Source organism: Orbicella franksi, chromosome 5, assembly GCF_964199315.1.
Source record: "Orbicella franksi chromosome 5, jaOrbFran1.1, whole genome shotgun sequence".
NCBI classification, from domain to species: Eukaryota; Metazoa; Cnidaria; class Anthozoa; order Scleractinia; family Merulinidae; genus Orbicella; species Orbicella franksi.
The window spans coordinates 12,672,401-12,695,416 of NC_138149.1; the positions used below are offsets into that span (position 1 = coordinate 12,672,401).

Genomic DNA, 23,016 nt, shown 5'->3' on the forward strand with positions numbered 1-23,016 from the left:
TCACACGTTTGTCTTATGATGGAGTCACTTTGAGATGTTGAAACTTGACTTTGTCCCAAATGAGTAAATGTCCCGTACACAAACCTCTGCACTTTCAGAGCAAACCAACGAGACGGGACATTTTATCCATTTGGGACAAAGTCACGTTTATTGATCGTGACCCTCACTGGTACACAAGAAGGGTCAAGGAAGCTATCCATATAAGACTTCATCCAAATAACATCAATAGAGATAGTGGAACCGAAATTCCTGAAGTATGGATACCTACAATCAAAAGGCACAACAGCCGCCCAATTACGATGTGGACCTATGAGGAAACAGCGTCACAAAGTCGGAATAATAATGAGGATCGAAATGCACCAATAGCAGCGAACCAAGGTGTTGCAAATAGCGACACGTAAACAATCGACCTCATCACCTGATGAAGACTAGCAGTATAGCGGTCGAAACGTCGCGATCAACATCTCAAAGTGACTCCATCGTGAGACAAACGAGTAAAATTCATCTGTCCTACTATCATAACTGTCAAGTTTTTTTTTTTTTTTATAGTTTTACGAAATCTAAAAAATGGAGTAATTTGCTTGATAGTAAGGTAGTGAGTTCCAGAAGTTGGTACCAGTGTAATGAAGAGAGCGAATACCATATTGGGTAGTTCGAACTGATTTTATAAACAAATTTTCATTCAGTGACTGACGCAAAATAAATGTTGAGGGTATAGAAGGAGGATGCTGGGTTGCGGAGAGGGGAGATGAACAGAAAAGGGGATTCCCCTTTCCTGGTTTATCTAAATATTTCTCCAATCTCACATCCTGAGGAATTTTACCTGGACCCTCGACATTTTACCCTGGACCCTCGACATTTTACCCTGGACTCTCGACATTTTACCCTGGACCCTCGGCGTTTCACCCTGGGCCCTCAACATTTTACCCTGGACCCTCGACATTTTAACCTGGACCCTCGACATTTTACCCTGGACCATCGACATTTTACCCTGGACCCTCGACATTGTACTCTATACCTTCGACATTTTACCCTCTACCCTCGACATTTTACCCTCGAACCTTAACAGTTTACCCTCGATTCTTGACATTTTAGCTACAGCAAGCCGTGATAAACTATTGTTGCCTCAGATTCAGCCAAGCAGATAAGAACTTATTTTGTTGCTGGCGACGCTTTCTATTGATAGGGATCCTCATTGTCTGCTATTGATTCAATGACATCATTCTTATGGAACACTACTCAAGCTAAAGATGTGGCAAAGGTACCGCTGGTCACCAAATCTGCAGAAAACTTAGGCTCCTGTCTTAACAGCTTGCTGAAGGCAGGAGCAGTCATTGCATCAGGAGATGTTGGTTCTGATCTTCGAGAAAAGGTTAATATTTGCCATTTTGTATTGTTAAGGGCGGTCAGTTGTTTCTTCATTGAAATAGACAAGGACACACTTTGATCTATAACTTCGACGATAATCCTGATTCCTTAACATTACCTAACTTGCAAAAATATTACACAACACTCGTTACAGTGGTAAAATTTTTCCCATGCTTGGCACTGGCTACATGTTTTCCCACACATGACTCAGCTTACATGTTTTCCTATGCTTGGCACTGGTTACATGTTTTCCCACACATGACTCGCCTTCCACGTTTTCCTATGCTTGGCACTGGTTACATGTTTGCCCGCACATGACTCAGCTTACATGTTTTCCTGTGCTTGGCACTGGTTACATGTTTTCCCACACATGGCTCGCCTTCCACGTTTTCCTATGCTTGGTACTGGTTACATGTTTTCCCACACATGACTCAGCTTACATGTTTTCCTATGCTTGGCACTGGTTACATGTTTTCCCACACATGACTCGCCTTCCACGTTTTCCTATGCTTGGCACTGGTTACATGTTTTCCCACACATGACTCAGCTTACATGTTTTCCTGTGCTTGACACTGGTTACATGTTTTCCCACGCATGGCTCGCCTTACACGTTTTCCTATGCTTGGCACTGGTTACATGTTTTCCCACACATGACTCGGCTTACATGTTTCCCTATGCTTGGCGCTGGTTACATGTTTTCCCACACATGACTCAGCTTACATGTTTTCCTGTGCTTGGCGCTGGTTACATGTTTTCCCACAGATGACTTGGCTGACATATTTTCACACACTTGGCACTGGCTATACACATGTTTATTCATTGCTTGGCTCTGAAGCAAGTGCCAAGCATTTCCCACCTTTCCAGTTGGTATATGTTTTGCAGCTAGTCACATGTTCTCCCAAGCTTAGGGCATCTACTTCAGTTTTTTGGCTTTGCTTGGATTGATTCATTGTGGAAATTGTTGCTTTTCTTGTGATTGGTTGACCACATGTGATTAATTTGGAGTTTGATTTATAACACAGCTCTTTTTCGTTTTTGTTTTGTTTTGTTTTGTTTTTCAGGGTGAACATTTAGTCAAGAGAACCATGAACATCATTCGCTTAGTTGGAGATGTAGTGCTGGCACTAAGAGTTCCGGATGAAGAAATGATATCGATTGAGACGACAGGACTGACCATGACCTTAGGCCGCCATAGCCCGGATAAACTTGCAGGATTAAATATTATAGAAAAAAATGCCAGATTTGTTTTACCGGCTGAAAAGAAAGCATTGGAGTCCAGCGGAATACAGGGAGAAAGTTTTGTGGATACTCAGGTATGGATATTGTATCAAGCAACAAATGATGATAGTCCTGAGGGAAACAAGTTTGTTTTCCTTTCAAACGTAACATTTCTGAAACGTGTGGTTAGAGATGTTTCCCTCGACTTCATCTCGAGAAACGCTGAGAAACTTACTGTTCTGCTCGTGACCGAAAATAAAGCGTACAGTTAGATAGTCGCTAAACAAAACGTTTTTTGAGTAGCATCATGGCCTAGCACGTGGTCTTTAAATCTAGGTACATTTCTTTTGTATTGTAACGACGGAATTTGATTGCTTTTCGGAAGCTATAGATCTCTTCCCTAATCTCCATCTGGGGCACCTTCTCTTTAACGTTATTAATGCCGGGCAGTTGATGAAAGTTTTTGTCCTTTTGCAGATGCTATCAATTCCATTCAATCCTTACACCTGGGACAGTACTAAGCAAAGAGTAAACTCTGATGTCTTAGCTCTGGACTTAAAAGATGACACACGCAAGCTGATCAAAGTATCAAATCTCTCAAACAACGTCATCATCGTTGCACCATTACAGAACCAGAAGGTCTCCTTCGAAAATTGGCAGTATTTCACCCAGAATGATAATCTACGTTTTCACGTGATTGATGTTGAGTACGAAAATACCCTGATAATGCTGGAAATCACGCCTATTGAGGCAAATACAAATCTGTTTGTGTACTTACGATATGGTCAGCGGCCAACCAACGAAGAGCATGACCTCAACGCCACTGTCTCGAAGAGCGAAAAGTGTGTTTGGTCACCAGGTGCGCATGGCAGAAAGGATGGCAAAACTAAATGTTCCCAGCTAACGAGTCCAATAGAAACTCTCGCCAAGCGACCAGGGAAGTACTTTCTTGGAGTGCGAGGCTATAACAGAAGTGGAACAAACTCTCACAAGAGGGCGAAAAGATCTTGTTTCGGAAATAGACGACAAAAGCGTTCATGTGTCGAGGTCAAAGACCCCCCTCTCACTTCCCCTAAGGGCAAAAATTTAACTGTGGTGCCAGTATACGATTCTAAATCGGATCAAAACTATACTCTGAGGGTAGCCCTTGGGAGCTGTGTCTTCTGGTCAGAGGAGAGGGAAAAGTGGATAACAGAGGGCTGTCGGGTGAGTGGTGTAAACGTTCTTCAGTCAGGTCTCATTTGTCATTTTCAGTTTTGCAATCTAGTGATGTTTAGAAGCCTCTACTTCTGAAATTCTGATATAATAGAGTAATCCGCCGCAGCTGTTCAGGGCATATAATAGTTTATGTAATTTGACGCAGGCTGTAGCATTCTAGTGCTTGTTTACGACAGATTTGCAACCCGTAATGAAGTGATTATTTCAAGGCTGTGGTGAAATTCTTTTTATGATGAAATTGTTAACAGACTGGCAGAGAAAAAAAATAATTGTGAAAGGACATTTTACAAGCAGCGTGATCAGCTTTTGCTAGCCTGCGTACTACAAATAATAATGTGGAGAATTTTAAATGATTTAATTTAATCTCGTTTTTTTTTTCCGTTTATTTTTTACAAGGTTTTATCAGCAACATACAACGGATTTATTAATTGTTCCTGTAATCATCTGACTTCATTTGGAGGAGCTCTTTTGATTAAACCGAATCCCATTGATTTTGACAAGGTCTCCGTGGAGTTCCAGAATCTCGAAGAAACTGGAAACGTTGCAGTTATTGTGACGATCTCTGTAGTTCTCCTGTGCTATATTGTCGTGCTGCTTATCGTTAGAAAAGCGGATAAAAAGGAGGCCAGAAATGTAAGCATTGATGAGGATAATTTATTTCAATAGGGTGCATAATTACAGTCAAGCCTGTAGTCTTCCTTATGGCCCTATATATGAAACTAAGTTACGACATGACTTATTACAGGAAGTTTAGCCATATCGATTTATAAGTATTAATGTTGGGTTCAACTGTAAAATCCGCTGTTTTGAACATTTTACAAACTTGCCGGGTTCTACCCTGGAATCCAACGATTTCAGTTCAACAAGTTTGGAATTCATACAAATGCAGCTTGTAAAAAAAGGTGTTGTAAATTTAAGCACAACGGGCTAGCAGAGGGCTCGAGGCTGCACCCTTGGAGAAACTTTTCGGTCTTTAATCCGATGCAGCTCAAACTTTGTAGTAATAGAACTTTTAATTTCAAACAATCGTATGGGTTTTTTTTTTTGTTATTATTTAAATAATTTTTCCCTGTTAAGATCCAAAATGTAATTAATTCGGATAGAACTCGTTAAGATAAAGTGAAATGCGAAAAACTTATTGAAAAAGACAAGATAGATGCGAATGCAGCCATAACACTACTGGAAAAAAGACCAGAAAAAATTTTCAGTCTTTGCAAATCGAGGGAAATTCAAAGCTCCAAACTCTATATCTTCAAAAGGGATTATGCTTCTTCAAATAATTTTTAACTTTCTGACGCGCCCGCTGAAATGATCGAGCTAGTACATAAACAATTGTAGAATCAAGTGATTTATGGAAGAAAAAAAAGTGGCAATTACAGTTGATTGATTGGTTGATAAAGAAACAAATTAAATTTAGCGGAACATCTCCTTACGGTCACCTTGTTAATACAGTCACGTTATTACGGCCGTGTTGTTTTTTTGTCCTGACAAAGCGCCCGTACATTTTCTCATAAGAAAGCCCCGTCCATGCGGCCACCCTGTCAATACGGCCAACGGTCACGTTCTGAAATCCCAACCTACAACCAACCAAATACGCATTTGTTTCTTGTTTTGTTTTGTTTTGTTTTGTTTGGTTAAACAAAAGAAAAAATACTGAGCGATTCTCTTATTTATTCAAAGGCCTGTATCATGTCATTGACTCCTGCCGTTAACAAATCAAACACAAGTTCCTTCACAAAGAGGTCACTTAAAATAGATCCCATTAATGCTGTGAAATTTTCATGGCCCGTTGGTAACCGTTTTCAGTTAACGGGGTTCCAGTTTATTCGTTATTATCATGATCTTAGCTTGAGCCGTCAAAACTTCAGGTCTAGTATCTCACAGTACATTAATAATTGAAATCCACTTTGATTCTAGACTAGTCTGCCAGTGCATCTACCCTCCACAGCAAGCTGCTCACACATCTATCGGATAATCATTTCCACGGGCGTGTGGAGAAATTCAGGTACAACAGCTAAGGTTGCCATGGAGATATACGGTAGTGAAGGAAGCAGCGGAATTGTTCAGCTCAATTTAGACGAGCCTGGCGTGGATAATTTTCTCTTTGCTCGTGGAAACACGGATGTCTTTGTTCTTAATCTTAGTCAGTCTCTTGGCGCGATTCAGGCAGTGCAAATTGGTCATGACAACTCTGGTGACAGCCCTTCCTGGTTTCTAGAAGGAATTGCTGTTCTTGACGAACAGGTGAATCACGCTTGGACGTTTGCCAGCAGCCAGTGGCTTGCTCTGGAGCGAGAAGACGGTCGAATTGAGCGAATCATTGAACAGGCGCCAAATGAGGGCACTTTTAGACACGAGATGCTAAAACGTTGGTGGAGAGGTCTGACTGAAACCCATCTTTGGTTTTCAGTTCTAGCGAAGCCGAGGAGAAGCCGCTTTACAAGAGTACAGCGGGCGTCGTGCTGCCTGTCAGTGCTGCTTACAGCCATGTTTGCTAACGCGATGTTCTATAAGTTGGAAGGCAAATCTGAGCAAGTGCTTCAAGTAGGACCCCTTAAATTCTCGTGGGCCCAAATCATTATCACTTTGAAAAGTGCACTTATCGTTGCACCCATAAACATTGTGACAGTATTCCTTTTTCAGAAAGGAGCAAGTGAGACTCTGTGTTGCCGAAAAGCGAAGTGGCTTACCTACCTGGCCTGGTTCTTCTTGTTTAGTTCTTGTGTCGTTTCTGCTTCGTTTACCATCTTCTACAGCTTGATTTGGGGAAAGAGCACCAGCGAGCAGTGGCTAGCCTCAGCACTTATATCACTGGGGCAGGATGTGACAATTACAGAACCTGCGAAAGTGTTATTCATTGCGACATTCCTCGCAGCCATTCTCAAATGGAAAAGGAGTAGATCTGAAGGACGCCAAAGCCATAAAGCAGCTAAAAGTAGCCCCTCACAACAGCGACTGTGGAAAATGAAGCTATCTGAAGTGGAAGACATGAGGAAACAACAGCTAAAGAAAAAGAACTTGTCGCTTCTTTACTTCGAGCTTGTCGTTTACGTCCTGTTCATCTTTCTGGTGATGGTCTTGTGTTATGGTAACCGGAATAGTTACCAATATCACATGACAAAGTCCATCCGGGATGGGTTACCAAACTTCGAAAAGGTAAGTATTGTCAACAATGAAACAAGTCTGGGTTAACTCCAAAGTGAGTTATCATGTGGATTCGTTTGGTTTTTTTATCTCTTCATTGTTAATAGAGGGGAATAGTTATGAAGTCCGGCAAACATCAAAGGAGCAAACAAAGATGCCAAAATTTATGTTGGATAGTCCACGACCGTGCACAATCTTTTGTTTTGCGTTCATACACTCTGTATGAGTTACCAAATCAAAACATTTCTATTGGTTATTTCCTCGGTCAGTAGTAAACAACTATTTTGTTTTGTGCACGGTCAAGGCCAAAAAAGAGAGCAAAACCATACAAAAAAGAACTTTTTCGAGTTTCATAACCATTCCCCCCTATTAACTATGATTTGCTGAATTGCTCTGTTCAACATATTCTACCAAAATGTGCAGTGAGTACGAACAGTAGGCGTGATGTTTTAAACCAAAGCAAAATGTTATTCGATTAATTCAACTGAAACAGAGCGGTTTTCACTTGGGCGTCGAAAAGTAAATTGGTTTTGTCGTATCATGCTACACGATTGGCTTAAAAACCTCGCGCCATTTTGTCAAACATAACCAATCGTGACTCGCCCGCACACGTTTTCCCGCGCTTTGCGTCAGCTTCATGCATTTACTTCGATTATCGATTGGTTCATTGGTCTGTGTCCTTTGCGACTGGCTTATAAGTGATTACTTTGGGTTTGGTTTTACGATATTCATTCGCAAACCGCTCTATGTTTTTAGAGAGGTTTTGAATTGAGCGTTGAAAAGTAACTGGCTATTTGGAATAGCGGAATTAATAGTGATAATTTTATTCTGGAATAAGGTCACTCGAACGCACCCTGAGAATGAGTCCAACCTATTTCAGTGCTTAGAAAGTGGCGTCATAAGACATGGGAATGGAAGCGATTTCGGCTCGGTCCATAATCTTGCGGGTGAAAAGGGAGCAAGAGAAATATTACTGCAGTATGGAACTCGCGTTAGTTCAATAACATTCATATATTCACCGGTCCATTTTCTCTTTCTCTTTTTTCTATGATAGGTTAATGATAACGAGAAGCTCTGGAGCTGGTTAAATGAGGCTTTTATCCCAAGTGTGTTTGCGGGCCGATGGTACAATGGTCAACAAGAGAATCAAACAGTGTACATTGGAGACAAGCACTCAATCCTTGTTGGGATGGCTCGAGCCCGCCAACTAAGAGTTAAACCGAGTAAGTTTTGGTCTCAAAGCTCAATGTTTTGCAATGGCAATAATCGCCACTTTAATTGCATCCGGAAGAAAGTCCATACAGAGGCTCAGATAATGGCTAATCCATTGCGGTCTTAAAAGAGTTACGTCTCGGTTTGTACATCTTGACAAGTTTTGCCTAAATATTTTAAGTGCGTCCTTTGCAATCCCATTCAATCTTTTCCATCCTTTACCATCCTTGTTCCTTTACTGTTTATTATTATCTCTTTGGTGTTTCTCTACTTTAATAAGCTACTAGTATCCGGTTTCTTTCAATTTAAAGGTAACTTTGCATGTGGCCAAAATTACTTAAAATACCGTGATTGAGCTACTTCAGTCACTATTCTGTGAGCTGAAGACAGATAAACAATAGCCTCCATTTGGCGCGGAAATACCCTCGGATATTTGTCCTTGGACATTATCTGTTCCGGGAAGCGAACGGTTCTCCGAGAGTGTAGCTCGAGGAACACTGTGAGCTTTGAGGAATGGACTGATTGTCCACGGACAAATATCGGAGAATATTTTCGGGCCAAATGAAAGCTATTATCCTTCAAATATTTTTCGCAACACGCGCGGATTTGAAAATTGGGGAATATCACTCGGATATTCCCCAGCTTTTACTGGGACGAGCATTCAGTCGCTTGACGCGTTTAGACCAGTCGCGTGCGAGTGAAAATACTTGATGGATTATAAACATATCTTATTAGATGTTTTGGTGGGTAGTATCGCTGTATATTTTTACGTGTTGTGCCGTATTTTGACGAGCCCGTAGGGCGAGTCAAAATACAAACAACGAGTAAAAATATAAAGCAATACTTCACACCAAAACATCTAATAATAGAACTATTATTGAATTCGATTTGTCGCGTTTACTATTGCTTTAACTAAAATTGTCCAAAAGAAAATGTATTTGTTCCTTCAACATGTTGTTGGACCCTTGAAGTGTGATAAAAGCAGTCTATGAGTTATGTCTACTTGGAAATTTGTCAAAGTAGGTTAATTCTGATTATAGCATTAGCTAGTATGTCCTGATTAACCGCTTTGCAGTAGAACAGAGCCTTCTTTAAGACATGAACAGCTATTTTCTAATAATGGTTTTGTAAACATTTCAGCATCCTGTAAAGTTGACTATATGACGAGAATATTTCCGGTGTGCTACGACGGATACGGGCTAGAAAATGAAGATAGAACCCCCTATAGTAAACCGGCCTGGAAGCCCACCGACAACTCTTCGAGTCACGAGGAGCTACTTCGACTTTGCCCGAAGCCCTGGCGATACCAGAATCCGGGGGAGAGTGAAACTGTGCCCAAGTGGGGACAATTCTCATTTTACCCTGGAGGAGGATTCGTGGCTGACTTAGGATACGAGAACGCAACAGGTTTTAGCATTATTAAGAATTTAAAAACTAATGACTGGCTGGACAGACAAACCAGAGCTGTTATTGTGGAATTCTCAGCCTTCAACCCGTCAGTAAATGTTTTAGCTATTGCAACGTATTTCTACGAAGTTGGGGCGTCAGGACACACGGCAACGTTCAAGAGAATTGATGTTCTCTCTCTGCCCTCCACTCAGACCGCCGCTAAACAGTTGTATATGATCTGTGTTCTTTTATTTGTCATCTTCGTGCTGTGGTACCTTGGACGAGAGGGTTACAAGCTCTACAAGCGGGGTTTCCGGTATTTTAAATCCTTCTGGAACTGGATAGAACTGTGTCAGTTGTTTTTCTCCGTGCTAGCTTTTATTATGTATGTGGTACAATCGGAAAAAGTGTCTTCGGCCATCAGAAAATTACAAGAAAACGTGTATGGTCATGTGAGTTTCCAAGACGCTCTGGTTTGGCGCGAGGTAGATAATGTCGTTCTTGGTTTGTTGCTGTTTGTAATCTCTGTGAAACTCTTGCGCCTGATAAGATTCAATAAACACGTTGCTGTGTTTTCCATAACATTGAGGAACAGTGCGAGACATCTCGCATCTTTCAATGTTATTTTCTTAATTCTTTTTATTGCCTTCTTGCACTTTGGTATTCTCATTTTCGGAGCGGGATTTGAGCGCTATTCATCGTTTCTAAAAGCTAGTTTTTTCCAAATAGAGTTGACTCTGGGTCGAGTAAAAGGAAGGCCAGTCAATCAGTTAGAGCTCACCAACAAAATGTTCGGAAGAATTTTCGCAGCCATGATTCTGCTGAGTACTACCATTTTGGCGATGAACTTCTTCATCGTCATACTGAACGACGCACTTGCAGAAGCAAAGAACACTGCAAAGGAAAGCCCACTTCACGATCCAAGCGTGGACGAATGTAGCTGGAAGAAAACAAACCAACGCCATCAATTTTATGATAAGCTAAGTAATATTTTACACCAACGGAAACTCGAGGAAACGTTAGCCCGGTCAAGCATCAGGAAAAAAGAATTAGGAAATGCGAAGCAAAACAACTCGAAGAAAATGTCCTTCTTTGATCAAGGCAGTAATATTATTGTATATCCGAAGCATGCAAGGAATGAGCTTCGCTGCCATCTTAATAAGAAGGGAAAGAAAGTACGTTTCGCAGAGGATGTCACTAAGTCTCAACTGAGAAGATTACAGGCGACCAAGAAAGATCTATTCCAACGCTTGGACAGTATAGTCCAAGCATATTCCAGAGAGGCCGAGCAGGAAGGGAAATTTGAGTTGATTATGAATGAGATGGGTGTTCATAACTCTTTGGAACCCATGGTAAACGTTACAGCTTTTTCGAATGAGTCGTTTGAATATCACGAGCGACCAGTTAGCATTCCCGACATCATTGAATGAATGAAAAAAAATCTGAGGCCATACTAAAATTTTCATTGTACATAATGTAACCGACTGAAAACAAATTAATTCCTTTAAGAAACAAAGTATGCTTTGTTAAAAAAATTATTTGTGTTTCTACTAGTTTGTCCAGAGTATGCATTCTAACTTTTCCATTGTACTCCAGGAATTGTTGGACCTCACTAAGCGTTTAGTGGGATCTTTGCAGACATAACCACGTTTAAATAAATAATTAAATTGATCCTGGTACGGACTGAAAAAAATGTAAAAACTTGACCAGATAATTGTGTAACACTTCCAATCATGAGAGCCTTGTAGCTAACGACTACGTTGCTATTGACAACTGCCCTGTATTTCCAGCCTAATGGTTATTTTGAGCAAACGATACTTTTTAATTTTTCGCTTATCAGTTTAACTTATGTATAAATATTGAGTACAAATAAAGCTGTTGTTGTACTTGAACCACATTCTGTGACGAACTAAGATTTTGCCCAGTGGGCCACTAAAGCAGCCTTACGCGCATTTTTTATTATCTTCCAAAGAAACATCCCAGCAACGCAAATGTGAAGATTTTTTTGTTTTTTTTAATCTTTCGTTCACTTTTTGTTTTCTTTTTAATCGATTATTTCATTGCTTTGGCCATTTTGCTCTTTGTTTAATTTTTTCTTTCTATTGCAAGATAATAAGGCGAGTTTATGTTCCAACACGATGTGTCAGGCGAAACAGTGCCCCTTAAACTTGCAAAAGAAAACTCGGTCGATGTCCAGCCATCTTTACCAACCCACATTTGGCTTCAAAGGGAATGTTGTTGTATTCCTTGTTGTTGTTGTTGTTTGGCACTGACCGAACTAGCGTGCTTCAGGAAATTTTGTTAACATTTCCCTTAACGACAAATAATGTTTTCAGGATCTTCTGAAAACAACGAAGCCTCCTAAAGATTATGCGCTGAACGTTTCTGAACTGTGATTTACATCATATTCATTTATCCTAGTCACTTGATTTTTATACGAACTCGCGCGATTGGATGATTCAACGCGTTTTTCTCTTGGCGTACTTAATGAACTCTCGTTTATGCAGTAAACTAAGACATCTTTATGGCCATTTTCCGCGGCTAACATGAACACGGAACGCCCACAATCCGTAACAGCATCAATGTCGGGCCATGTTGTTCGAGAAGTCTCACAATATTAACATAACCATTTTGCGCGGCGTAATGTACAGGTGTTATTCCACCGTGATTATTTCCCAACTCATCAAACCCTCTATCTCTTATGACTCGTGTCTTCGAATTTAAGCAGCTACGGTTCTGAAGTAGAAACAGAACGTTCTCACTCCTGCCTGTCGCCGCAGCGTGATGAATCGGAAATCGGTTTTTCCAGTCTTTAATATGGATATCTGTTTGTAGTTCTTGAAACAGCAGCTCGAGTACCTCGCGCGAGTTACACCGCGTCGCATGATGCACACCACGTTGGCCGTCGTTGTCAATATCATGAATACGAGCTCATCTCCTCGCCAGAAACTCGAGAACCTCTCGCGTGTTACCTCGACAAGCGTGGAGAAACGGCGTTTGTCCGGAGAAGTCCCTCGCATAAAGATCCACTCCATTGGACAACAGAAACTTTATAACATCAACACTGTTATTCAGGGAAGCCCACATCAGTGGTGTTTTACCTCTTTCGTCCGTCTCACTGAAGAATGTTTGAACATCGACACAGCGTCGGTTCTGTAGAAGTCGTTGTAATTGATGCACGCTTCCGCGTCGAGCAGCTTCATGGAGAAGAGAGCTTGTCTGAAAATTACGCGTTATATGACCAAAGCAGCTAAATAAAAATTCATGTTGTGTTTGGTTGTCAATTAGGTCCTTTAGAAATAAATTAATTAGCTCTTCTCCAAGAGAGATAGCGGCGTTAAGGTTTGTTGGGCTACAGTGAATTAGGACGTCAAGAAAATCCAAACTCACCCCATCCCAGCTGAGATGCCTTTTCGTAGAAGAAGATTAAAAAGTATCGTAGAAGAGCGCTTGTTTCGTTTATTTTACCAAGAGCAGTTGCTTGAAGAGGAATCTGTAAAAAAAAATATCGGGATATCTCTCAGTATAAATATGCTCGGATATTTGTCTGCGGACATCTGTTCCGACGAGAAGCAACCAGTTTTCCAAGAGCGCGCAAAGTTCAAGGAAAACTATGAGCTGCTATAAAGGATATGAAGTAAAGGCGGTGGAAAATTTCCTTTTTATTCCTTTTATATAGTTTCATGCGATCGCTACTAATCATTGAAGATACAGTCGAACCTCCCGTACGCGAAAAAATTTCAAGCTTAGGTGGTCGCTTACGCAAATTGGGTCGAATTTTTTGCCTCGTTAGCATATGGTCGATAGGCTGAAAAATGACGACGTTCAGGAAGAATGCAATTTTTTAAAAATATATAAGATTTAAAGCCCTTGAACACTTGTACAAAGCATCTGAAACGATCTCGCTGAATTTGCCTCCAGATGAGTAAGCGACCGCGACCACTGTTAGAGCTAAAAGTTTGAAATTTTCTTTGGGTTTTTAACTCCCATGAGCGACCACTTGACAGATAATAGAGAGGACATTAGATAATAAGGTGTTGTAACATTACTGTATTCCTGGTCAGTACAAGAGACGGAAATCTCCAGAACGTAACCTTGTTTTTTCGTGAACGTTTAAGTCTGATTACGTCGACGGAAACATAAAAAATCCAGATTTCCGGAACGTTACCATGTGTTTCCGCTTATGTTAACATGAAGTTACGCTTGCGGAAACACTCGTTTCCTTCAACTGAAACCTGACGGAAACATGTAAAAAAGTGGTACGGTTCCGCTGTGACCGCAGCAACGGAAACGCGAGTAAACGTCAACAAAGCGACAGCGGAAACGCGTGTTAAGTGTGGTGCTTCTGCAACGGTTTCACATATTTCTGCCACGTTTCCGTTTACGGATTCTTGATATTTCGTCCTGTGAACGCTCGACAACTTAATCGCTGAATTAAAAAGAACCTTAGCCAAGAGCTGCAATTTATGTGATATTTTACGGTTTCTCAGTACACGATGCTCTCATCTTCGTTCGACTGGTCTTGAGATAAAACATGAGCAAATCACAAAGCAGCCACTTAGGATGACAGAACCCAGTCGTTAAACAAGTGTATCGACCTTCCAGCATCCGAGATGCAAATATATATAGGAATCTAAACAATGACGACGGTGGCGCCGAGGACAACGCCTCTGAATGTCCAGGATGCCTATGGCTGTAAAACCTCGCTCAGGCTAAATATGTAATGACAGCACTCAATTCTAAAAGGAATTACGAAAAATTAACAGTTCGACTCATCGTTCGCGTTCGCAGTCATTTTGCGTTGTTGTTTTGCAGAGGACGACTATGAAATGTACAAGGCTTTACTGAACACGTTTATACAGCCTTTGTTTTGCTCATTAAACTTTTTTTTGGTGGTGCTCATTGACGTCGTGGTTTGCTCCAGACTCCGTCCTCACTACGCCGGAGGAATTTAAAAACGCATACAGCTTTATTTCTACGGTTAGGCTTACGGTCCAGAGTAATCCGTCACGAAAACGGAGCTTTCCAAAAACGCTCTTCAGACCGAAGGAATTTGAAAACGCCGGCTTTGAGTTTTTGTGTGGAACGAAAACATTTAAAAACGGACCTTTTCGAACACGATAGGATTAGGAGAACCACGCGATTTCCCTGGTCGAGATCTCTTCAAACAAAAATATAAGACGACCGGTGATTGTTGCGTTTTTAAATTTCTCCAGTGTAGTGTGGACGATCGGGCTTAAGCTTCCTAGGTTCCGTGATGAAGTCAATAATCAGAAGGCGTTCTTCGATGAGTTCAAAGAGAAAAAAATCGGAGGAGGTCCCGCGCAAAGGAGAAATGCACCATAAATAAACACCCTAAACAAAATAAATATTTAGGAGTGAAACTCTTTAAGGACCTTGACCAAGTTTTCTATTCTTCATATGTTACTAGCATTATCACGAAAGCGGACCCGGTGTTTAAATAAAGTTTCACTTCACTTACTTTTACTGTCGGATCTATCAGAAGGAACCTGGAATACATTTAAGAAAGACTTTTGTTATTCATTAGTAAGAGACCGTCTGTGTGGGATTCACATACCCAAAAGGAAATTCATGACATCCAGATCTTGGGTATACAATTTATTATCGTGGGTCAAATTCAAAATGGATTGCGATTTGAATACACGAAAGGTAAGCTGTAAGTGAATTAAAGTGTCTGCTGTCTTTACTTAGTACTTCACAGATGACTATTTTATTGGACGAATCTTTAATCGAGGAGCTTATCGGTTGGCTTAACGTTAAATTTGACCGCAAGAACTGAAAGTTTTTTCTTACGAATCGAGGAGATATTTTGGAATCGAAACAAAAAAAAAACTTACAGAAAAGTAATTACAATGATATTTTCTGACCGTTTCTGGTAAAGTTTTATTGGTTTTGTCGATTATAACAAATACTAAGCGTTTGTTGTTGTTCTCTTCATCGTCCGCCATCTTGATTTTTTTGGGGGGAATTCAAAATTAGGGGGGAGGAGCTTATTCCCATTATAGTGCGCCTTCGTGTTTAAAGCGTTAACTCTACGCGACAACATTGAATACTGGTTCACGTATATCGTTGCATGTAGAGGAAATCTCAAAATTTTATTTGTTTTTCCTTTCATGAGGCGTTTCTCTCTAAGATTTTCCTTTACTGTTACACGGCTTTGCCCCGGGAAATTCTTCTAGACTTTTGAGTGCATCGAATCGCGTTTCCAGTACGCGTAGTTATACAAATGTCTCGCATTAATATTTGGCGATGCAGAACTGACCTCTACACTGTTGCCTATACCAAATTGTGCCTTTCGGTCTTGACGCTTAAGAATGGGGCTTAAATTCAACAAAGTAAATATTAAAATAACTGCATTTGTTTAACTAAATATCACCAGAGATGCCGTTAATTACATATTCTGAGGAGTGCTTCTCAATTCTTGACTTGACAAATAGGAGGCTGGTTATTTCACATAGAGCGAGAAAATCCGTCGCCAAGCAAATCCAGAATAGTGCTAACGAGCGTTTTTTTTCTTCTTTTGACCCACTTGCACGTCCGGGTACATACATACATACATACATACATACATACATACATACATACATACATACATACATACATACATACATACATACATACATACATACATACATAAACTTTATTTAAGCTCGAATTTCAGCATATTTACAAGAATGTGCAACTGTCTCGACTGTCTCGACTCCAAAGAATCGAGACAGTTACAGTACAACATTAGTATGACATTACTAAAAGCATATTTAAAATGTTAATTGCATTCAATTAATGCTCTATAACACGTTCTTCACCGAGTCAGAATAAATGCCCGGGTGTGAATTTAAATTCATGGAAACTTAAACTTTCATGGAAACCTTAATTCTTACGAGACGTGGGAGGGGGACGTTATACAACTAGGTAAATTTCCGAAATGCGAATCTTTCAACCGGAAAATTCCGGAAATTCCGCGAGGAAAATTTAAATTGAGCGGGAATTTGCAGTAAGAAACTTCTCAAAGTTTGGGCATACCTCGTAAGGTTGTCTTTTTTTCCGCAACTTTCGGAAATCCCTCTTCCATTTGCCGATAGAAACTTCCTCAATTTTAACCGGAATTTTTGGTGAACTAAAAGAAGCCCGCGAGGTTTCTGTTGCATGAAGCGAGAAGAGTATTTCTGACCCAAGGTGGGAAGCTAGTCGAGAGTAGGCTATCCCCAACTAGGATTTAATTTGCGGATACCCATTTACTCTCCTGGGTGGAGAGAGGCACCGTGGGCAAGAACACAGCACAACGGCCCCAGCCAGGGCTCGAACCCAGACCCCTCGATTCAGAGTCCACTAACCATGCGGTCACTTTGTCTTCATACAAGTTGAGCCAAGAATTACAAACTGCGACGATGATTACAAAGTGCGACAGCTCACCATTTTTTGCTTCATTTGAAAGCCCAGGTTCTAAATGCATAAAGGTTCAATTCTCGACTCTAAAGAATGAAAATGAAAGAAAATATTTAGGAGATTACAAAAACATATATATGAAATGCAAGTTTTTAACATACTTTAATTTGAAAAAAATATTAACTAAGTAATGATAATTTGAAACAACGGAAATAGGAAAGAACAATCTGTACGGTACAAACGTGTTCTTTTAAGTCTAATTTATGGAATAATTTCAAAATATTCAATTTTAAAGCTGTACAGCTGGTTCAAGCCATTGTCTCGAATTTTCCTAGGGAGCTTGTCCCATCTTCCTTTGCATCAGCATAAATGAAGTCTGGGACGTACCTGTTCTAGTGCTTGACATGTAAATTAACTTTCTGTTTTCTCACACGGTCCTTTCAACGAATTTCTGACTTGTTGTGTAAGTAATAATAAATTTATTGTGAATTGACTGAAAAACGCTCATGTTTTAAAAACAAAACATTTAAGGACGTTCGCGCTAATTGTTTCTGCGCATCTTTACTGCGCACGCAAATTCACACGCCACGTCAAGCATGAAAACGCGCGCTAAGTAATAAAATAAACAATGGTAGGGCAGATGGCCATTGCTATAGCTTTGCCTAGATTTAACGATCTTGCCAGGTGATCTGGTGACATTGCACGAGACTTAAGAGAAAATTTTATTGCCGTATCCCATAAGGCAGCCCGCGCGAAGTCGTGAGTTTGCATTTGAATGGTTTGCGGTCACTGCCAGATCGAGTGTTGCTATCGATGCTTTTTAGAATTAATTTATCTTGTCTTATACCGCGATTGGAAATCGGAATTGTGCTGTAAATACGAGAAGTGTTGATTTGAACAGTTGGGAAGTCTCTTTCGACAGTGAATCTGTTCTACACTTGGATAGAAGCGATTTGAGTACTTGAATCGCACAACTTGCAGCGCTGGCTGCATCGTATTGTAAGCTTGAAAATCATTTGGTGTTTTACTTTAATTCGCTTTTAAGAGTGTGCTGTTTATACAATATTAAAGGTACTGTATGCTATCATCTCTAGTTTGCTTTTATTCTATCATTCATTTTATTATCAGTATTATTATCGTATGTCTGCCACGGCACTAGTTCGGTCGACCATTCGATCAAACGCTCTGCAACTCCTCTTCCAAGTAGGGAAAAACAATTGAACAAGAAATTGGCATAAACCCCATTCTCAGTAAAGAAAATTTTTTTACTAATCTGAATGACACACGCCAAGAATTGCTAGAAAAGATTGGCCTGACCTTTAATGAATTTGGAGAGGTACTTGTGAGCTTTGTTGACACTGAGAATTACATTACACTATTTCTAAGTCAGTCAGCTGTACAGAGTGCAGTTACAACACCAAACAACAGCACCATCGTTATGGACTATACTGAAGGTTTCCCATGGCTGAAATCGTCACGCCATTTCACAGGGGAGACAAGTGTCAGGGTGAAAATCATTGAGCCTTATAATTTACTGAGCACAGTGTTAACAGTAGCTCTTTGGTTGGGAAATGATGACTATGACACTGTCCGAAAATGCGCAGGGGCAGTTTATGAACAGCTTACATAACTTAAAACAATCAAACATCCACCAAGTGGGAAAGAAATTAAAATTGTCCGTCGGAGTTGTGGTGATGGTAAGGAAAGACGATCTTCAACTGGTAATTCTTTTGCAAAGTCCTCCTAACCAATTCCTGAGACCCCAGAACACCACATTCAATTGGGAGACATGAAACTTTCATACCTGTGTCCGGTTTGGTCTGTCAAGGACACTGAAAGCTTGGAAACAAAATTTAAAGTAGAAGTTGGTAGAAAAGCCCCTAGCAAATAAAAACACAGGGAGTTTGCCAGACAAAATCTTGGAAATACTGGCCGTCAAAATATTTGTGGAACTCTACTCTCTGAATACTACCCTGGAACATCCACCTTAATTGGGTTTTGATCTGCAGAACGATATGCTTGCAGATTGATAAAATTGCATCAGATTTGTACCTACAACTTGCCCCATAATAATTGATGAATTGAGTCCTTTCAAAGAGAAAATAGCCTTGTATTATTGTATCAACATTTTTAACCTGCTATGAAGAAGCCCAAAATTAACAATAAGACCAATTCAGTTAAAAAATTCAAAACTTTTCCTGTTGCCCGGCATTTAGGAAAATTTCATGAACATTTATGAGATCCTGAATTAAGGGTTACAAAACCAAAAAATCAAAATCAAATTAATGAGTTAATAGACTGAGTAATAACAGGTCCTGTAAAAAAACAAGTGGCAGCGTGGCTGAGTGGTTAGAGGCCCGGATTTGAAATCCGTAGGTCCTTAGTTCAAATCCCGTTCTGATCGCTAGCTGATGTAGTTCTCGGTAGTCCCGAGTTCAACCTCCCAGCTGCACTTGTAAATAGCCAACTGGTCTGCCTTCTGCCAGTTGGGATTCTTAACCTAGTTATGTTTATTTGAATATTTATTTATCATTGTTTGTTTACATTGGTCCTGAAAAGCCCCCCTGGGGAGAGGCCAATTAAGTATACATTTAAGTATACACAGGTGACTCAAATAACAAGAATTTACTGAATGTAGAACAGCAATTGACTTTTTCCTCATCACAAATTCATACATGTATTCATTTTTGTTCTTCGCAGTGATCGCCAATTTTTGTTAAACCTTAAGAAAGGATTGGCAAAGCCTGTAAGCCTTGAGGAGAAAACAGTCAAGTTTGATGAAGTTGGTGTTTTAGCATTTGGAGAGAGAATGCTGTGACGTGACAAGCGTGACCACATCATGTGATCAGGCACTCACGTGACGAGCAGAACCTCGTGCAACGGATATACTTTGGCAGTGTGCGAGTGCCAACTCGGCATTAAAAGTTTCTTATCACTATTTAGCCTGAGCTGTGATTTATTCCCTTTATAACTTGACAAATGCCTTCCATTTTTTAAAAAAAATCCGGGTTTAAAGGAACTCTTTTGGAAATCTTATGCACATTTCGTAAAGGTCTTGATAGAGCATACAGAAACCTTCTCCACACACCACATGATTTGACAGGAGACGAATATGATGTTCAGGCACGCATCCACCTTGGCTTCCAGGCTGTGCAAATATTTGGCACTGCCAATGTTACCGCTACCCTTAAGCAGATCGTTAGTTATGTTGGATACATGTACTTTGTTGATAAAGCACTTTCGGATGCTCAAATTATTGGTCTCCCAATAATGCTTGGGAATTTCAAAGACGACATCATGGAGACTGCACACAAACAAAACAAACAAAATTCATTGTTATTTTCTGGAGAAAAAATGCTCCCATTTCAAAGCAGCAGTATCAGAAACAAGTAATTCAGGAAAAATTTGCAAATGAAGTCTTTGAACTGACAATCAAGCCGAGAGAGAGCACTCCACAGAAGTCATCATCGACAAAAGCTGAAAGAAAACGACAGGCAGTGAATGAGAAAAAAATTGGAACAAAAAAATTGTTAATTATAATCAATCAGTAAACATACACTGATAACAATTTTTTTCTCTATTTTAGAACAAATTCTTGAAAACTTTCAGAAGGTAACTTTTAAACACTTGGCATGTGAGAATTTAATACAACACTGAGAGAATACAGGGGGCACTTCTCCTTTTGCTGATAAAAAGTATTTCTTAATACTAATTGGCTACACATTACCACCCTTAAGCAAATGCAAAAAAATTGTTGAACATTGAATGAGCTGATGGACCTTACATCAGAACCAAAACAAAAGTTGATGAATTTTCATCGATCAGCCTAGGGTAACTTGAAACAAAATTCTGGCTATTCACTGACTTTGCCAAGAACTAATATTTTGGATTCACTGACTTTACCAGGAACAAAGATTCTCCCTTACCTTGGACTTTGTTTTTCTTAGACTTTTCCATAACTTAAGCAACTCTGTTCTATTTATAAAAAAGACAAACAAAATGCATTATTTTCACGTCCTGCATTGCAAAACCATAGTCCGGGACATGAATTACTTGATATATGTAAAAACCTGTTGCACAAGATTGTATTAGTGTTTAGGCTGCGTAAGCATTATACATTACAGCAGTTACTTTCAATTGCTGATGGAGCTCGTACAGTCAATTTTAAGCTTCAATTTGTTAATTTCAATTTCTATTGCATGTATTGTCTTACTGTAAGAATCTGCCCTTCATTGAGGAAATCGAAATGGACAGCGATGAAGAACAAATCGAAAATGTGGAAGAGACATCCAGAGGAGACAGCGACGACGAACTAGTAATTGACAAGGTAAATATTTGTTTACTCATGAACTTGAAACTATCAATGTTACAATCTGAGCAGCAGGCGAGCAATTCAATTTTCTCAGCTGGCCGTTAATCCAGGAGACAAACATCAGAACGTAAAACCTCCAATATGAAGGATGTAAATGTAAGAATTATTTGTCAAATTAGAAAAATAAATTACTAATATCCTAGGAAGCTCGATCATGAACTCTCACTTTTATGTACATTGTATACCGGTATAGTAGGTATCAAATACTGTACATGAAGGTTTGAAAAGAAATACAAATAGCGAAATTACAAATTTGCTTACTTCTTTCAGAGTGAAATAACTGAAGATTCACCAGGGCAAGGCAAGGTTCCAACCAAAGTACCTAGACGGGTCAATGAAGTTCATTGTTCCGACGCAGTCTTGTCGTTCACCGATGAGCTATGGCAGTATGCACTAGATAATTTCAGTACAGCGTCTATTTCTTTAGTAACCAAACAGTCTGCCAGAGAATTTTATCAATCTATTTTGCCACAGTCAAGCTTAAGTTTTCACTTGCAGTCTGTTAGAGCACCGTTTATTTCATGGGAGCGTTCAGATCCTAGAGTAAGAAAAGAGATCTTGAAGTGCAAAGTCTTGACTCCGTGTCAAGACTCAAGTCAGTGTTTTTCTATTCAGTCCACCAAAGTTGAAGAAGATGAAAGTAAATGACTGTTAATAGAATTTTCGCACGTCGTTGGTTTGGAAATCAACAGAGACTCGATCTTTGCGACGACACCAATGAGAATCCGGAGGAAAGATTCCCGTTTGTACAAGATCCATCTTTAGTTCGAGCAGGACAGATGGCTTCCTTACGTCTTCTGCACACACTTCCTTCAACCAACAAAGCTGAATACGCCATCAAAATGTATGGATCAAAGGAAAGAGGGTCCAACCACCTCTTGCAGGAGAGAACATGTGCCCAGAAGGCCCACAAGCCAACTCACTGACTTTGGTCTTTGGTGATCGAGACAATCGTGTACTGAAGTTTTCTAAGTTTAAACATCTTTAAGAATACTCGATAGTAAAGTTATAACTCCACTCACAACCAAAGTATTATGAGAAAAAAAGCCTTCCGACTGAAAACTGCTATGTTTATCCTCACAGCGCGGTCGATGTGTCGATGGAATAAATGCCGAAGGTCAGTACAAGCTCTACTAGGCGCGGAAAGAATTCTGTGCGGCTTTAAAAATAAATTCTCCTTGAAGATGATTGGTTAATTATTTACGGTCAGATCACCTGGTGGACGTTCGGTGACCCCTACTTTTCTTTCCAGAAACAGATTTTATTTACAATTATTTCCGCATTGTCCAAAAATGAACAAAAAATCAACGTGAATGTGGGAAGTTAAAAAAAAGTCAAGATTTCTGTCTACGGGACATCGAATTCTGGCATCTTGCGGCCGCAAGACGCGTGAAACTATGGTCGCTAAATGCGAACTTGGTCTTTAAGGAACCTCACCAGTTGACTAAATTCAATTAATAGGTCCACTTAGACAATATTTGGCAGAGAAAATTTCACTTCAAAGATCTAACTGGAATATTTTTGGGCTTACAGACACTGTGGCCTTAATGGCTAACAAAACCCGTTTTTTTTTTTCAGATTTAGGGTGTTCTTCCGGGCATGTTCTCTCCAAAATGAAGTCGTTGACCACCCATTCTTTTTTACATTTCTGACATAACCAACTCATCATCTTACAGTTGCAAAAGTCT

The 23,016-nt window shown here is 40.0% G+C and overlaps 1 protein-coding gene across 1 annotated transcript in view; it reads left to right on the forward strand.

Moving 5' to 3' along the window:
- Positions 1 to 14,146, forward strand: part of LOC145486332 (polycystin family receptor for egg jelly-like) — a 53,645-nt gene extending 39,499 nt beyond the window's left edge. Inside the window, exons 11-17 of the mRNA XM_081464971.1 lie at positions 1,187 to 1,372; positions 2,430 to 2,681; positions 3,064 to 3,792; positions 4,201 to 4,437; positions 5,722 to 6,960; positions 8,003 to 8,171; positions 9,301 to 14,146. Of these exons, the coding sequence (XP_081321097.1) occupies positions 1,187 to 1,372; positions 2,430 to 2,681; positions 3,064 to 3,792; positions 4,201 to 4,437; positions 5,722 to 6,960; positions 8,003 to 8,171; positions 9,301 to 10,979 (4,491 nt within the window). The 3' untranslated portion in view covers positions 10,980 to 14,146. The remainder of the gene's footprint in view (positions 1 to 1,186; positions 1,373 to 2,429; positions 2,682 to 3,063; positions 3,793 to 4,200; positions 4,438 to 5,721; positions 6,961 to 8,002; positions 8,172 to 9,300) is intronic.
- Positions 14,147 to 23,016: the final 8,870 nt, after the last annotated feature.